Source organism: Mauremys reevesii, linkage group 11, assembly GCF_016161935.1.
Source record: "Mauremys reevesii isolate NIE-2019 linkage group 11, ASM1616193v1, whole genome shotgun sequence".
Lineage (NCBI taxonomy): Eukaryota > Metazoa > Chordata > Testudines > Geoemydidae > Mauremys > Mauremys reevesii.
The window spans coordinates 65933230-65950335 of record NC_052633.1 but is presented as its reverse complement, the minus strand read 5'-3'; the positions used below and the strand labels follow the sequence as shown (position 1 = coordinate 65950335).

Sequence of the window (17106 nt, the reverse complement as noted above, 5' to 3'; positions counted from 1 at the left end):
AGTTAGCTGCAGAAGCCAATATTTTAAGTTTCTCGTGTTGACCTGGCTGACAGTCGATTTAATTTGTTTTTGGTTTTTTAAATATTTCATTTAACTATTTTAGTTAACAGTTTTAACAAAAACATACCTGATTTTAAAAAAATTAAATGTTTAACTAAATTCAAAAATTCATATGCTTGTTTTGTTATATTATATATTTGCTGTTGAAGAAAAAAATCCAGAATACATAACATTGTTCTTTTAGTTAAATAAAACAATTTAAATGACTGTCTGGTGATGTTCTCCTCCTAATACAGCATGGCTAGAAAATCCGCTACATATTAATGATTAACCTGTTGAATTGGAGATAGTTCACCTCCCAGTGACTTCATAAATATCTGCTTCAATTACCTTTGGTAAATGAAATAACCAAACAATCATTCATTTTCTGATATAGCTGTAAAACGAATCTGAAAAGTTTTCAAAATAAATCACTTTAAAAATGTATAGTATGTACCGTCTAAAAATGAAACCTACATCTCTGGGTTGTGAAGTATTAAGGTAATAACCAACAAGAATTCACTTTTATGTAGAAATCCATGATTAAATGGAGTCTTACTGACTAGTGATTTAAATCAAATCTACTCTGGAAGGGGGGGGAAGAAGATTGCAGCCTCCAGACTGTATTTCGTGAACTATTAAAGCATAACCAATACCACCATATGAGGAGTCTGATACTTTGTGTGCTTATTCTGAAGAATTCCCATGGAAGCCAGTGACAGCTGGCTTTAAGGCCAAAGTTCCCCCAGTTTGGATGTCTAAGCACATGCACCTTAATCCACATTTAGGCACAGGTGCAGAGAGTCCCTAATTCCCATTTAAGTCACTTCAGCATCTCAGAAACTCAAGCAACTGCTACATACGTACCTAAATACAGATACAGGTGCCGATCTGTAGGCATTCAAGTTTCAGAATTATGGCCCAAATTTCCATTTCATTTCCTTGATTCTATTCACAATGAAGCATTGACCAAACACCTTTCAAGATGTTTATTCCTAAACCATTGTTCTGACAGATGGAAGATTCTCTGATACGTGGGGGTTTCAGATGTAAATAATGCACAAAGACGCTTTAATTAAATAAGCAGTCTGAGGGAGAAGCTTCTGTAGACCCTCTTAAAACCTTAAATCCTGCGAGCCAGATGAACAAAAGGTAGATTAGGCTCACATCTTAAATTCCAGTAAACCTGAAAAGCCTCAGCTAATAAATCACTGAGAGAAAGTTTCTCACAGAATCTCCCCCTCTACAGAAGTGCAAGCTAAATTTATTCCAGAATTTCAGGGTTTAATTTTCAGGGTTGCAGCTGTCTCCCTCATTGGACTTCTAATCTCTGTGAATCAGGCCCTCAATTGTTTATTAGGGGCTTGATTCTACCCTCACTTTACATCAATGCAACTCCATCACTGTGTGAGAGAGAAACAGCAGTCCCTGAAAATCTCCAGAGGCAGAAACAGTTGATAAATAATTATGAACACAAAACTTTATTAGGCAAAATTTCCACTAGTTTAAATGGCAGTTTTGCCTGCATCAGAACTGCTGGATTTAGCTCATTAAAAGACAAATGTCTCAATTCGTATCTTATGGCCTGTTTTATGAACAAAGTTATCAATCAGCCTTTCAAGTTTGCAGTCAGAAATTAATGTTCATCAACTCACTAATCAGCCAAGTAACATCTTTATTCTCATCTTTGATATGGGTTCAGTTAGTATTTTATTCTATTTGTGGAAGCATTTATGTGCAGATAATTATTATAGACAGGCTCTCTACTGTAGCCAACAGTCCCATCCATGACTGCAGAGTCCAGGCCAGGATTTAAGAAGTCCCCATAGCATGACCGCAGGCTGCACACTACAGGTTGTGTTTAATTTGTCTGGGAGCTAGGGTATCAAAAGGACGTGAGGCCAGTCTACACTAAAAAAATTAAGTCAACCAAGCTATGTTGCTCAACAATTTGAACATTTCACACCCTTAAGCAATGTAGTTAAGCCCACCTAACCCCTAGTGTAGACAGCTGTAGGTTGATGGAAGAATTCTTCTGTCAACCTAATTACCACCTCTCAGAAGTGGATTAACTACAGTGATGGGAGAACTCTCCTGCCGCTGTAGTAAGTGGCTACCCTGAAGCACTACAGTGGTGCAGAGCTTAAGTGTAGGCATAGCCTAAATCCAGTGGCTTTGGCCTATAGATTCACTACAGATTGCTCCTGTCTTGTCTCTGCTATGAGACATGTCAGTCCCAAGATACTAACAAGGCAAGGTGAGTGAGGTAATATCTTTTATTGGACTAACTTTTGTTGGTGAGAGAGACGACCTTTCGAGCTTACACAGAGCTCTTCTTCAGATCCACTCTGTAAGCTCAAAAGCTCATCTCTCTCACCAACAGAAGTTGGTCCAATAAAAGAGATTACCTCACTCACCTTGCCTCTCTTCTCTACTGTGAGACACACTAAGGCTCAAACCAAATCCCTGAGTCTGAACAACCACTAACTTGTGGAGCGGAGAGGGGCTCAGAATACAAATGTTGGCCCCAATCTCTCTAATGAGCTGGCCCCAAAACTCTGCATATACCCATCTATATATATTTATTGTATGGCCTGCATCATCATAGCTCCAGCTGCTTGTTGATCCCATCGCTCCCAGCTTGAGGGCGTTGGAACTCTCCCCAAATCCTCAACCCCATTTGCATCTGCAATTAGTTTTAGGAGGGTTCGGAAAGTAATTTGTAACTGTTGATGTATAATCTCTCTAGCACTGCACATGTAGCCTGCATGTCTTAGTTAGGGCTCTCGGTTGCCTTAAGAGTAGAATCTCGGTCCAAAGGAAGCCCTATAGCTCTTGGTAAGAAAAACAAAACACCACAACCACCACCACAAACAAACCAACCTCCTCCCAAAACAGGGCTAGAACCAATAAAGAGTCATGCATTAATTTCTGAAATCTATCCTGAGCAAATGGTACACAATCATGTGTTATTAAGGAATATTTTCACCTTCAGCATTACACAGGCTAGTCAGAGGAATCTTACTAGACCATCCCCTGCATTTTCTCTTGCATCATATAGTGGGGCAAGTACACGTAGGGGGAGACAGATCAAATGCTTGTAACAGTAGAGTACCAAGTTCCAAACTTCCTTGGCAGCAGACCCTTTGAGATTTCCCTACAAGACCAATAAAGATTAGAGTGAGGATATTAACCACAGTGAGCCTCTCACATTTACATAATATCCTAGCTGTGATGTTCTAGTTGCACTGAAAGCAGTGAGCACTATTACAGTAAGCCACACTAGCCCAGCGTGTATCACATCCCCTTGTAGCAAATGGCCTACTACTGGTCCTAGCTAATGGTGTTACTCCTATAGCTCAAGTGTTAGAGGGCTGAGCTATGGGGATGAATGTTCATACTCCACTGAGGCAGGAGTTCTTTATGGAAAGGTTATACTGAGTATTCTACAATAAAACTTAAATGCAGATAAGTAATGCTCTAAAAGTTCTCCTTGTATAGAGATAAGGAGGAAACAGTAAGCATAATATTGGGGTGGATCAAACTGAATATTACTGAAAAAATGTCAGGTGATAGAGAATTACTAGTAAATATACTATAGCTTAAGAGACAAATATTCTCCCAATTCACATGACACTCCTAGACTCCACCAGTTATTTGTAAGTTTCCGAGCTGTGGGAGGGGAAAAGATCTCAAACCTGCAAACCAAAGTATGTTTAGCAAATACAGTAACAGGGGCGGCTCCAGGCCCCAGCACGCCAAGCGCGTGTTTGGGGCAGCAAGCTGTGGGGGGCGCTCTGCCGGCGCCACAGGGGCGGCAGGCAGGGTGCCTTCGGTGGCTTGCCTGCGGGAGATCCACTGGTCCCGCAGCTTCGGTGGACCTCCCGCAGGCGTGCCTGCGGAGGGTCTGCTGGTCCCACAGCTTTGATGGACCTCCCCGGCTTCAGGCCAGAGGGGTCCCAATGGAGGGACCAGCATGGTTCCATCACCAAGAGGCAAAGGGCAAATTTTGGGGAGCCACTGCAGAAAGAATCTAACTCAGCAGGGGCTCCTTGCTTGGAATAATTTAGGGACAGGGTAAAGAGGAACCTAATATAGCATTTATCCTCCAGCCATTTCCCCTGTGGAGGGCATGTTCGAGGCTCTGGAGCAACTCTGCCACCACTCTTCAGCCTTGGAAGGAGTATTTCTCCCTATGCATCTCCCTGCACCCAGCCAGAATACTTGATCTAGGGACCTGATTTGCACTTTACAGACAAGGAACAGATAGTGTAGAAGGAGAAAGTACCCATCTTTGCATCAAGGATTTCCAGACTCTGCTAATCAATTTCATGCCATTCCATCCAGGAAGTGATGCCAAGCTAATGGCCAGATGTGCGCAGACAGGAGGTGGGAGGATTAAGTGGAAAAGAATTCCCAAGTGTGCTACTCTATGGCATGAAGTTAGAGTGCTGAGAAGTAATTTCCCCCTCCTCCTAGCAAGCTAATAATTTTAAGTATCCCACTCCCTCCCACCACTATTTATGCATTATATCTGAAGGAGGTCAATAGAATTTAACCCTTGGTTGAGGCACTCAGGGCTTTGAGCAACACTATCAAAACTATATCAACAGTCCATAATATTACAATAAAAAATCTTCTTAAAGATTCAAAATACATAAGTATACATTGGAAGAAACATTTCTATGTATCTGAATGCACACACTTCTTTATATTTTAAAGACCCAAAAGGTGTTTGAGTGAAAGTAGTTGCAGTGGTAATTACAACCTAACCCACTCAAATCTGCTCTAGACAAGTCTTTGCCGCTAGCAAACAGAAGACATTTATGGTTTTTTAAATTAATCATTGATAAGAGGATATGCTGTACTACCTGTTTTTCAAAATAATGAATTCCTGGTAACAGGGGCTCAGTCCTGCAATCCCTGTTCATGCAGAACTTCATGGGAAGCCCTAAAGCTCTTGATAAGAAAACAAAACAAAAAAAACTTCCCCAAAAAATACAGGGCCAGGACCAATAAAGAGCCATGTGTTAGTTTCTGAGATCTATCCTGAGCAAATGATGCACAACTCCTATAAGAGTTTTGCAGGAGAAAGGACTTCAGAGATCACACCATTGCTGGAGAGGTCTTAATAATTTTGTGGGAAACCAAGACTCTGATCTTCCTTAAGTACATGTTTCTCTACTTATGCAAGATGTTCCTGTTGACTTCAGTAGGACTACTCAAGTGTCCAGTTCTTGTGCATCAGTGTTTTGGCATCAGGGCCTGCTGGAGCATGAACTGTATTTTTCTAACACTGCCACTTAGTACTAGGGTACATCCCCATGACAGATCCCAGCGGGGGTAAATCACCCTTGCTCCATTGACTTCAATGCATTTTTTATTTCAATGGAGCTAAGGGGTTTTACACCAGATGAGGATTTGCCTGCATTTGTCTTCCTCCCTCCCCCAAACTTGGCACAAGAGCCTTCTTCCCTGCAGCTCCTGCCATCCGGAACACCTTTCTTCCTCTCCTCAGCATCTCAAACCTCAGCTGAACACAGCTCTTTATTCCCTCGCGTGAGTGCACCACTTAAACGACACAATAGCGGATTGAGAGAGAAATCAGCTCTGGGCAGCTTTTGGAAATACCGTTAGTATGAAAGAAGCTATTCACAAAATCCGACCGTGGCTCTAGGAGGAGTATGTGCTACTTTGTATGAAGGATGAGAATATAAAAATAAAGGGCATTGCAGTGTGCGTTAGCCAAGGAGGAGCTCTGACCTTCGCTCAGGAGATTAGTTGCAAAGTCTCTTGTCTACAAAATCCCAAGCGATGCAAAACAGCTTCAGGCTCTGCAATGTCGCTTCCTGTGGCCTCTCCCCCTCACTGTCACCTCGCGACTGGTTTCCAAACGGCCCCTCACACAGAGCTAGGGCTGGGAGAAGGAAAAAGTTTTCATTCCCTCCCGTCCTCCTCTCCGCTCTACACCCAGCCAGTGCATTTCACACAGGCTGGTTCCGAGCCCGCTCCCGCAGCCCCTTTATAAAGCCCTGGGCAAACTGGTTTGCATGGGCAGGGAAATCAAACCACGCATTCACATGCGCGAGCTTTCCCAGGAGCTCCCAGCGAGCTCGGGACGGATCCCAGGCTCGGCTTGCTAGCGGCTGAAAGCACGGCGAGTTCGCCAGGGAGCTGGGCTCCTTCGCGTGCACCGACCCTGCCGCTGAAGCGGACCCTGTTCGCAGAAGTAATTTCCAATCAGGCCGAGTCTGCAGGCAGAGAGGCGCATTGCCCCCGGCGGAAGGCGGCTCAGACACAACCTGCTCCCTGGCTCGCAGCCCGCGCCGGACAATTTACAAGGTCTTTCCCCAGGCAGCAATAGGAGCGGGTGGCTCAGAAAGGAGCCGCGGCGAGAGCCGGGGAATGAATGAGCGAAGAGGGAGTTACTCACTGCGATCCGCCGCGGCTGCTCCGGGAAGCCTCCTGGGGGAGAGGGAGAGAGACCCGGAGGGAACTTCAGCCAGCTCCCTTCCTCCTCCTGCAGAGTTCCTCAACGGCACCATCCAAGTGGGGGGTTTGAAGCTTCCCGGCCCCTCACAACAGCAAGAAACGTGGGGTCAATTAATGCCTTAGCGTTAGCAGCAGCCTTATTAGGCAACGTGTGCATGGGTTTGGGCTGGGGAAGGCGGGTTTTGTGCGCGCGCTGGGAAAAAGTTTCAGAGACAGCCTGCTGCATATGGGCTGCTGCACTTTTGACAACAAACGTTGGTGACCTACAAGGGAGGGGTGAGAGCTGTGCGTGTGCCGTGGAGACGAATGCAGCTGCCTGACCTGAGACCGCTCGGTACCCAGAGCTCACACCTCCTCCGCAGCTCAGAGATCCCCGCGGCAGGCAGCCTGCCGCGCTATCCCAGAGATCAAAGGAGCACGCAAGCAGTACACAGAAAGGAGTCTGATTGGAGAGATCCCAGGGCAAGGAATCTTACTCCCAAGAGCAGATAGCACACAGAGATCAAAGGAGGACACATCTACAGAGAGAAGTTGATTGATTTATGGGAAAGGTCCGATTCCCGCTGTCTTGCACCTGGTGGGTGTAAAAACACTATCAAATCAAGCTCCCTCCCTCACACCTGTGACAGTTACACCCACTTTGCACACGTGTGACAACACAAGGTACAAAGCAGTGGGGGAAAAATGAAAGGCTATTTTCAAACTTCTCTCTCATAAACAACAGAATTGGAGAAGAATTTTTGTGTAGGGTTTAAGATCAGACAGTGGGTGTTTTGGTTTTAATAAACCATTTACAGTTCAAAATCAGTTACATTAAGTTTTAAACTGATATTAATGCAGGGACAATATAAATCCTGTTCAGAAAAGTAAATGCAATCCTTGTTTTAAACCTAGATGTATAGATTTTGGATATGGGTGTCATGGGCTCACAGTCCACTGCAATCAGGGCCTCTGTCTAATATTACTTGCATATTACCAAATAAGACATTAAAACATATTAAGTTTATCCCTTATATAAATGCAAGAATGCTCATTGCTTCTTATTGGCAATTTTAATGACTTAAGGGTCTGATCCTGCAAACATGTCTATAGTGGACAGGGGCACAGAAGTGTCAGCTTTGGGATAAAGCCTCTTCTTGTGCGCAGGTGTGGCTCCCATTAAATGCAAGCCCCTTGAAATGTGACTCTTAGTTGTGGTTTGTTTAAGGGTGGTGGGGTGGAAGGATTGCTTCCTCTGGATATTTTGAAGTGTACAGAACACATTTCGGGTTATAAATCTCCTTTTCTCCCTGGTGTTCCTTAAATGGGTCCACACTTAAACATGGTGGCACAGAAAAAAAAGGTCTAGGATAAAAACAAGCACCAATTCTGTGCATTACTTTCAAGTGATGTCAACAGCATTACATTTGTAGAGACTTAAATATTCTTCATTCTAATCCTGGGATGAATTTTGTGCATGAAAACAGTAACAATGAGCATCCTTTAAAAGGAGGCAGCATTGGATACCACTTTTGCTGGTACATCATCTATCTCACTGAGCATTAGCTGCTGGTAGATAAGAAGAGCACTACTAGTCTAAGAAACCTCTCTTTTGGTTCTCTCTTGTAGTACTGTGTCTAAAGTGCAAGGCTAAGAAGACTCCTCCTTCAGCTAGTTTGAATCCTCATCATATAGAAACAAAAGCAAACATATATGGAGTCCAACTTCCATAATCTGCCTGGCCACTGGTACACAATGGCTGTTTAACAGGAAAGGCATTCACATGGCAGCAGCGAGAGGGAATGACACTCTTCCCATTATGCACACATACAAGTGCTTGGCATAAGAATGGGAGCTTTCATGCACCCACTCACCCAAACAGAGCTGGTCTTAGTTTTTTTCCATGCCCCAGCTAACCAGCATCTATGCAATGGCAGCACCTTTGAGGATGGAGCTCTCATCTGTCCAGCAGTTTTGACCAAGTGTTCGAAGCCACTGCCACTCTATCTCCACTGCGGCTTCTCTGAACCTGGAGTTTCACTTTCCTTTGCTCAGGGAGCACAGCTACTGGTGCTATTTTCTCCAAAGGCACAGGGAGGAAATGAAACATCTTCCCTACCATTGCTGAAATTTGGGGGAGACAAACAGATGGTACTGTCCAAAGCTCCACCCACTTGAGACACCAAAATGAGATGATGAGATGCCAAAACGAGGCCAGCCTCACAAAAGATTGTGCAGATGTTCAAAAAATGATCATAAAGGCTCTACTAAACCTATTGGGCTTAGTTTAGCTTTACTGGGTTTTGGATACAGCCAGGGCAGGGATGGATTAGGGCACAGACACAAAAGACATGTCTTGCACCTCAGCTCTCAGTCCTTCAGTGACATCATAATCTCACTTTTGATTTAAAAGATGATTCTAGCCTTCACAATCACAAAGAAGGTATGACCTGAGCATCACTAAGGAAGTGACGTTTGCCTTCAGCAAAGGGAGGAGCTCTGGCCATTAAAACCACTTAGCCCCACAACCAGCACTACAGCAGGTCAGGCCCCTGCTGGCATATAGAGCACTGGCTCCCCCGTAGTGGAGCTTAGATGCTCCAGTCTGTCCCTCTGGGCTTTTGGCTCCACAGGTCAAATCAGGAGGGGAAAAACTAAAGGTATCAGCCTGCTCTTCTTTCCATTGGCCTTTGGAACTGGCTAATGGCAGAAGGGAGTGAATGCAGCACCTTGCTAAACTTGGCACAGCACAGACACAGTGTGCTCCCATGTTCCAGTCACATTGCCTCCCAGAGCCCCTGCAGGAGCTATGCATCTCCCAGGGTGGGCCTGTACTTTAAAGACACCCCAGGAGCCACAGGATGGACTGAAAGTAAATATTTCTGCTCCTTTGGCATTGATGTTAAATGAGATCATGCTTTTGACAATGAGTTTTCAAATAGACTTAATGGATGGTGCCGGGTAGAGTAATTCTCTACTGCTGTTAACTGACTGCTTCAGTTTTTTAATTGTAAACATCTTTCATGCATCTACTCCAGGGACACATTTAGGAAACAGCAGCTGGATGGATTTAAAACTTGTCAGAGCATCTTGACCTAACATTTATATTTCTGCAATGTGCAAGCCATGGACTGTAACCAACAAAGCCCTCAGAGAGCTTACACAGCTTCTGTAGGGCAATGCTCAGGAAACAAACGAAGGATGAAGTTACTTTCCTAAACACTTCCAGTGGGTAAGTGATTGAGGTTGAACTGTAAAGGCTGCAGTTCAGATGATTATCAGGTAATTAAGAGCAGAGCTGCATCAAAGGAATCAGAATCAGTGTAGCACTGGGCAAGGGGAAGGAGGATATTCTTCAATTACAAGTGGGGATGCTTCTGTAGAAGCTTTTAGGCTCCTTTGCTGGGAGAAGCTACAGGGAGTGCCATGACCCATGTATTCAGGGCTGGCAGCATTTAATACTCTCTTCTTTTCACTCAAACTTCTTCTCCAGAAAGTAACTGAGAATATGATCAGTATTTGGTCTGACACATAATTAGAGCTGTGAAGCTACAGAAACACCCACCAGGTAGACAAACATGGCTATAAAGCCCAACAACAGAGATCTGAGCTCCCCTGAATGTTCAGGCTCTGAAAAAAATGCATTGAGTCTCTCTCCCTGGTGAGTGTGAGGGCCTAAGCCATCTTTTTCTGCAGAACGTAAACTCTTGTTTAAAAATACAAAGCAGTTTCTAGCCTTTGTGATTGTTGAGATAATTTTCCAAATATGAACCAATGTAGCATCATCTTCCTGAGTCTGTTCTACTGCCTCCTGTGCTGCTCTTAGCTTTTCCAAGCAGTAACAGAGAAAGCTGCAAAACTGTCAAGAATCGTATCAGTTTCTCACTGCTGCTCTTGCTGTTGTGGCACACTGGAGATTTATATTGGGGGAAGAGGACCCAAGAAATGGAGGCAGGAGTAGCGATAGTATAGCAGAGGTTTCTTTCCTCTCCTTGCAATAGCAAGAGGCTCTGGGAGAGGGTAGTGTAGTAGAGACTCCCCTGCTTACAGCAGCCAGGAGGTTTGGGAATGGGTAGAAGAGACAGGAAGCTTCATCAAACTTACACTCTAATGCAACAGTGACTTCAGCAGTGTTAAGGGAGAATAATTTCCCAAATGCACAGAATGTGGGACAGATAGAAGCATATGAGGGTACAGTTGGGGTTTTACATTAGAGTGCAAGTTTTATGAAACTGGGGTAGTGTAGTGTATAGGAATTGGACCTTTAAATCATTTGTGAGCCCTCCAAGGATGCTCACTGTGTTCTGGAAACCAACCACAACAGCAATATGTATATACAGTAGAACCTCAGAGTTATGAACACCTTGGGAATGGAGGTTGTTCGTAACTCTGAACAAAATGTTATGGTTCTTTCAAAAGTTTACAATTGAACATTGACTTAATACAAAAAAAATGCTGCTTTCCCTTTAGTTGACATTTAACACAGTACTGCATTTCCTTTATTTTTTTTTTTTTGTCTCTGCTTCTGCCTGATTGTGTACGTCTGGTTCCAAATGAGGCATGTGGTTGACTGATCACTTTGTAACTCTAGTGTTTATAACTCTGAGGTTCTGCTGCAGCCAGTCTTCTCATGTTTCTGTAGATTTAGTAAACTTGATAACCTGGAGCCAGCTGTGCCCATTTGTTTTCTTCTTATTAGTGTTGTGTAAAGAGCAAAAGCCACAACAGGTATGTATTTTCTGGGGGTATCCGCTGGATATGGAAGTAGAAGCCTTGCGACATGTTGAAGTGTGTTACTTACAGTATGGTAGGCAATATGAAGAGGGAAAGGCATGCACAAGTCTTTGCCCTGAACTTCGTATTTCCATGCTGTTCAGGTTTTTGGGTGGATGAGGCGTGTCCTGATATAATCTTATCTGTCATTAAATGTAGTATTTGGTTGCTAATATAGAAGCACTTGCGCTCAAACATATGCACACATATAAAGTGGTCAGTATTGAGATTTCTACCAGGTGCTCTCTGTGTGCCTTGCCTGTTGCCTTCATGTTTCACATCAGCCTTTGACCATATATAGCTATATACATGTTCTGGCACCACTAGAGCTTAAGGTACTACATAAGTGTAGATATAATTGTTAATAACAATTAGGAGATTGCTTATTACTTGCTTTGATGCTAACATTCTTTATGCTGCCAAATTACTGAAGAGAAGAGGAATAATCAATGTATCATCTTTGTAGAAAAAAATAGGTGGAGCTTATAAAACCATACAATATCATCAGTGAAAAACAGCAGGTCAAAAATCCAACTCCAGAGAATAAACCAATCCTGTTCTGCTAATTTTAGCAGAGAATATTGTCAGCAAATTCCACCTCAGCTAAGAAGTTATATGAACTCTAAGCCCGCATGATGTGTTACTCACATTTTTCTGTGTTTAAAGTAAAAATCAGAGGGGAAGCCATGTTAGTCTGGATCTGTAAAAGCAGCAAAGAGTCCTGTGGCACCTTATAGACTAACATGTTTTGGAGCATGAGCTTTCGTGGGTGAATACTCACTTCATCGGATGCATGCACCCACGAAAGCTCATGCTCCAAAACGTCTGTTAGTCTATAAGGTGCCACAGGACTCTTTGCTGCTTTTAAGGTAAAAATGAAATTGAACAGACTAACTAGCCAGGACTGTGTGTAAGGCATAGCTGGGCTTCTGTGAAAGAAACGTGTTTTACACACTTTTAAAATCACAGTCTGTTCCTCCTTTCAAGGAATTCCTTTTCTTCCTCTGAATAAAAGATTCTTCAGTTAGGGTCTTGTTCTTTTATAGTTGTGGATATTTCCAGCCTAAACGTACTGTTGGCCTGAGTTCTGTTTTTCTCCAAAGCCAGACCCCTATAATTTTCAGTGGCATCCACATTTTTTCCTTCTTTTTAAAAATGCACTAGGGAGGTCAAGTGGGTTGTATGAGCTGTAGCATTGTTCCAAACATTCACACTTAGCACCAAAAAAGGGAACATTTAATAAACAGATCACAACTAGGAATGTGTTGGAATGTTGATCTTTTGATGATCATAAGAACTTTCAGTCATGAGGTCTAGTTAAATATCCCAAGTACCGCATTGAAAAACACTTCCAGTGACTATTATTTTCCCCATTATCTGGGCATACATTTTAAAGTCAGCTCACAGGGCTTCTGAGCCAAAAAGATCTTTTGTGATGCTAAAAAAGATACTATATTAAAACATACCTTAGTTGTAGAGTGCCTAGCACAATGGGATCCTGGTCTAGGACTACATACTATGGTAATACAAATAATAAACAATTATGATGGCAAATGGGCATCTCAAATTCTAGTCTAGTCTAAAGGCATTTCACTCTTTTGGCATTAGAAAGCAGAACTTTCCTTATAGATAGGTTGGTGGAATTGGCAGTGGAATGACTCTGCAGTGGTATTCAAATATATTTGTTTATTATGGAACTCTTTAATCTCAAAGAAAGTCTTTTATCTAAGTAGCCTGATGTGGGAATTTGGACAATGAACTGTGGACATTCCTGAATTTGCAAGTAATGGGTTGAAATAAAAATAGACTATGTGTTAGACTGGGTTCCAGAAGAACCACTATATTTTATTATTTTCCAAGAATAAAATGCTATTCTTAAGTTTAATGAAGAAAAAAAAACTAGATATAGTGAATAACCAAAATAATTAGTTATTTTGGTTAGTGCTAGTGTTCCAGTAGCACTAAAATCAGAGCTGCATTGTAGCAGATGCTATAAAAAACACATAGCAAGACACAGTTCCTGTCCTAATGAGTATATCATCTAAATAGACAAGAACATTGTTTTAGAACTGGGAAACTGAGGCACAGAGAATAAATGATTTGCCTACAGTCAGGTGGCAGAGGTGGTAACTGACCCCACATCTCCTGAATCCCACTGCAGTGCCCACTGCTAGATCTCTCTGATTTAATCTGGCAAAGGCATTCAGGTTGACTCTATTTCCACCAAAAGGGACTGATGTACCATAGCAACACAGCTGTCAACATCTACAAATTGTTACCAAGGGCAATTTTCTGAATAAGCCTGGAGTATCTGGGCTATCATGGTCACCAGTTCTCCGAGGGTTGCATTCACATTTAGGAGAAAGGGAGCTAGGGTGACCAGATGTCTTGATTTTATAGGCACAGTCCTGATTTTTGGGTCTTTTTCTTATATAGGCTCCTATTATCCCCTACTCCCTGTCCCAATTTTTCACACTTGCTGTCTGGTCACCCTAGCTAAATATAAATATCTTCTTAGCAGGTCACAGAAAATTAATACCATATTTAAGCTCTTCTCAAATTGATGAGAATAGGTACTAAATCCTATCTTCTCTGCTCCACAGATTGTGTGATGACACTGCATCAGTATGAGATGTTTCATTGCAATGTTGCAAAACATTCCATCAAGATAGCAAAAATACATACAGGATCCAAGTGAGAAGACATCCAAAGGTTTGGAATTCAGATAAACATCCTACTATGTGATCGTTTATCTGAATTTATGGAAGAACCAATGAGATCTCATGTCCCTCCCATACTCAAACACCCACTTTTGCTCAGTGAGACTTGGCTCCCTTTTCCTGCTTCTTGGAAGGGAGATTGGTATGCCTTGCATCAGCTGCCTGTCTTTGAATGCATATATCAATTCAAGCATTGCAGCGATCCTGCCCCAGAAACTTCTGGAAAACTGGTATTGCACATAAAATCAGTCTATACATTTTGCTGCCAAAGTTTCATTTCAAATTGGAGCCAACACTTTTATTAGTTGGAAATATTGTTTGTATCCTATATAACAACTTAATTAACAGTAAAAAAAAAATATGACCATCCTGGAGATGTGGACATTAGAAGTAACCTCATCAAATCCGCATGCTTGAAACCAAGAAATAAGGATGGTCCTGTGGTTATGGCACCAGACTGGTACTCAGGAAATACTGATTAAAATCTCAGGTTGTCCATAGACTACCCATATGACTTTGGGCAAGTCACTTAAACTCTCTCTGCTTCATTTCCCGGTCTGTAAAATGGGGATGATAATAATACTTCCATACATATACTTTGTGTCTTGTTTCTTTAGATTGTAAGCTCTTCAGGGTAGGGACTATCCTTTCCTATATGTTTGTACAGCATTTAGTAGAGTGGGTCTAAGGGCATTACAGCAATATGGGTAATTATAATCAAAGACTGTTTTTATGAAGAGAAAATTAGTAGAATAAAATGATTCACCAAAGAGCCTGATCAAACTCCCAGTGAACTAAATGGGAGTCAGTTCAGTCCCCCAATGAATTGCAACAAACTCCTGAAACCAACTCCCCAAATGTTATTCCAGGGCCCCGGCTTTCTGCTGAAAACATTTCAATGCATGTTGCCCAATGGTTAGAGAATGTCCAAATGAGTTATTTCATTCATGGAATTATGTTTAATAAATTAGCATTGTTAAGGCAAATTTAACAGTGGACTGAAAATAGTGATTAATCATCAGAGTTTAAAAACACATGCTTGACATAAAGTTTGCCTGTTCTCATTACATTTTGAAAACTGGTGAAGTATTAATGGCTTTACTGTTATTAACATACCTTGAGGCTTTAAGCTTTTCCACAGCTGTTGGGAAGCCCTTCTCCTCAACACACATAATCTGTCATTCCAGGAACCAGCTTTGTCAAGCAGCTCATTTGGCTTCAGTAAAGTTGAATGACAAAAAATACCATATTCCATGCAATTAACATGATTTGCTTTTAATATTAACATGTCTGTGAGTCCCTAGTTTAGAGAGGAGAGAAATAAGACAGGACATGATAAAGAGATGAATGGTATAGAAATGGCAAATCACTCTGTTTTATTTATCCTGTTTCCTAATGTTGTAGGGTGACCAGATGTCCCGATTTTATAGGTACAATCCTGATTTTGTGGTCTTTTTCTTATCTAGGCTCCGATTACCTCCCACCCCCATCCCGATTTTTCACACTTGCTGTTTGGTCACCCTATAATGTAGGAATAAGGGGACTTCAGATTAAATAGGGAGACTGCAAGGCAACATATTTAGAATGGAAGTACAAAATACACAGCACATAATTAACCTGTGGAACTCACTGCCACAGTATATTACAGAGGCCAAAAGCTTAGCGGGACTCAAACAAGGATTATCCATTTATATGGATATAACATCCTCAGCTATATTAGGTAGCATAAAAATGTATATATAATATAAATTCTCATTGTTCAGGACCAGCTCCTACCTGGAATAGAACATTGTCATGAGGACTGAAAACTGGCTAATGGACAACAAGCAAAGAATAACAAGATCCTGATCATCTAGTTGCTGTGTAGACTTACCCTTTGTTTGAAGTCCCAGGACTCTGCTGGAGCCTGCTTATTCCTAGCAGTCTCTATTCTCCCTGACTATTTAAGTACTTATCCACAGAGGAACAGTCATTGGGCCAGAGAGAGAGAAGAGTGGAGTGAGAATGCTTCTGCAGTCCAGTGATTGGGGCACCCATCTAGGAGGTAGGAGACCCAGTCCTCCTATGCTGACCACTCTTTCCTTATTTACTCTACAGTGGAACAACTTCAACAGGAGAGATTGAGAACAGCTCCTATCAGAATATCCTATAGCTCAGTGCTGCGCTCACATCCCTGAGAAATAGCAGCCTCCTTGTTCAAATCCCTTCCTCCTCTGCTAGTGAAGGTGGGGAATTAAACCTGTGTCTCCCACATCCCAGGTGAATGCTCTAACTACTGGGATAAAAATTAGTAGTAGCTCCTCTATGAGCCATTTTGTGTGGAGTGAGGCCAGTAGCTAACTCATTTCTGCAAGAAGCTGTTTAGGCAGCCTGTTCCTATTAGTGGATTTGCAAGCAGAGACAGGTGCCTTCCTGCAGTCTGGACGTAGCCACCTATCTCCATGAGAGGGGTGGACCTTTGCCAACCATAGGGGTGTGTTCTTTCTATTGGCTACCTGAGGTGGCTTCCTGCCTTGCAGGCTGACTTTTGATGGATCACAGTCTAAGGAATCTATCAATCCCCATTGATTATATAGGGAGCCTAGGCACCTAACTTAGCTTTGAGGATCTCAGTGTTGTTGCTGTGATTTTCCAGGCACCTAAAAGGTAGGTGCTGTGATGCTGAGCATTGCAATGCCTCAGTCCCTTCATAGCTCCTGTCCATAAACCCAAGTTTTCAAAAATAGCTACCGTGTGTTCTTCATTTTGTGAGTGCTGAACTTGAAATCCTGGGACTTGATTTGTAGAAGTGCAAAATAATTTCTTTCAGGCTTTGATGGATTTCATTTAGATTAGAGACTCACCCTATTTCATGTTTCTTTGCTCCCTTTACTCATACTGCAGCAACAGCCACATCACAAACTCTTCCCAGAACTCTGCTTGAATCACTGATGATGCTGTTGTACCAGCAAGAAATGAAAATGAAACTTGCTGCCTTCTGCTTTATCACAACTGCAGGTCCAAATCCATATTTTCCTAAAGGAAATAGACTGGCTAGTTAAAAACATATTATTTTCAGGTTTCTAGAAGGCATCAGCCATTGTAGAAAGACAGAAACAAATGT

The 17106-nt window shown here is 42.4% G+C and overlaps 1 protein-coding gene and 1 long non-coding RNA gene across 5 annotated transcripts in view; one reads left to right on the top strand and one right to left on the bottom strand.

Annotated features, from left to right (window-relative positions):
* The window catches only part of MYLK (myosin light chain kinase), a 326396-nt gene extending 310380 nt beyond the window's left edge, over positions 1–16016 (bottom strand). For 2 of the 4 annotated variants that reach the window (XM_039495241.1, XM_039495240.1), the window contains exons 1-2: positions 6473–6603; positions 5803–5956 (exon numbers count right to left, since the gene is read on the bottom strand). Coding sequence is in view for 2 of the 4 variants with exons in the window: in XM_039495244.1 (XP_039351178.1) it covers positions 6473–6584 (112 nt within the window). In the remaining 2 variants the exon portion in view is untranslated. Of the gene's footprint in view, positions 1–5802; positions 5957–6472; positions 6615–6798; positions 6940–15119; positions 15304–15876 lie in introns of those variants that run through there. The other 2 variants (XM_039495244.1, XM_039495239.1) reach the window with 2 other exon arrangements.
* On the top strand, positions 9549–16979 carry LOC120374869. The gene is made up of 4 exons (XR_005586302.1): positions 9549–9742; positions 13887–13995; positions 15767–16047; positions 16887–16979. It is a non-coding gene; the product is annotated as an uncharacterized LOC120374869 (long non-coding RNA).
* The last annotated feature ends 127 nt before the right edge of the window (positions 16980–17106 follow it).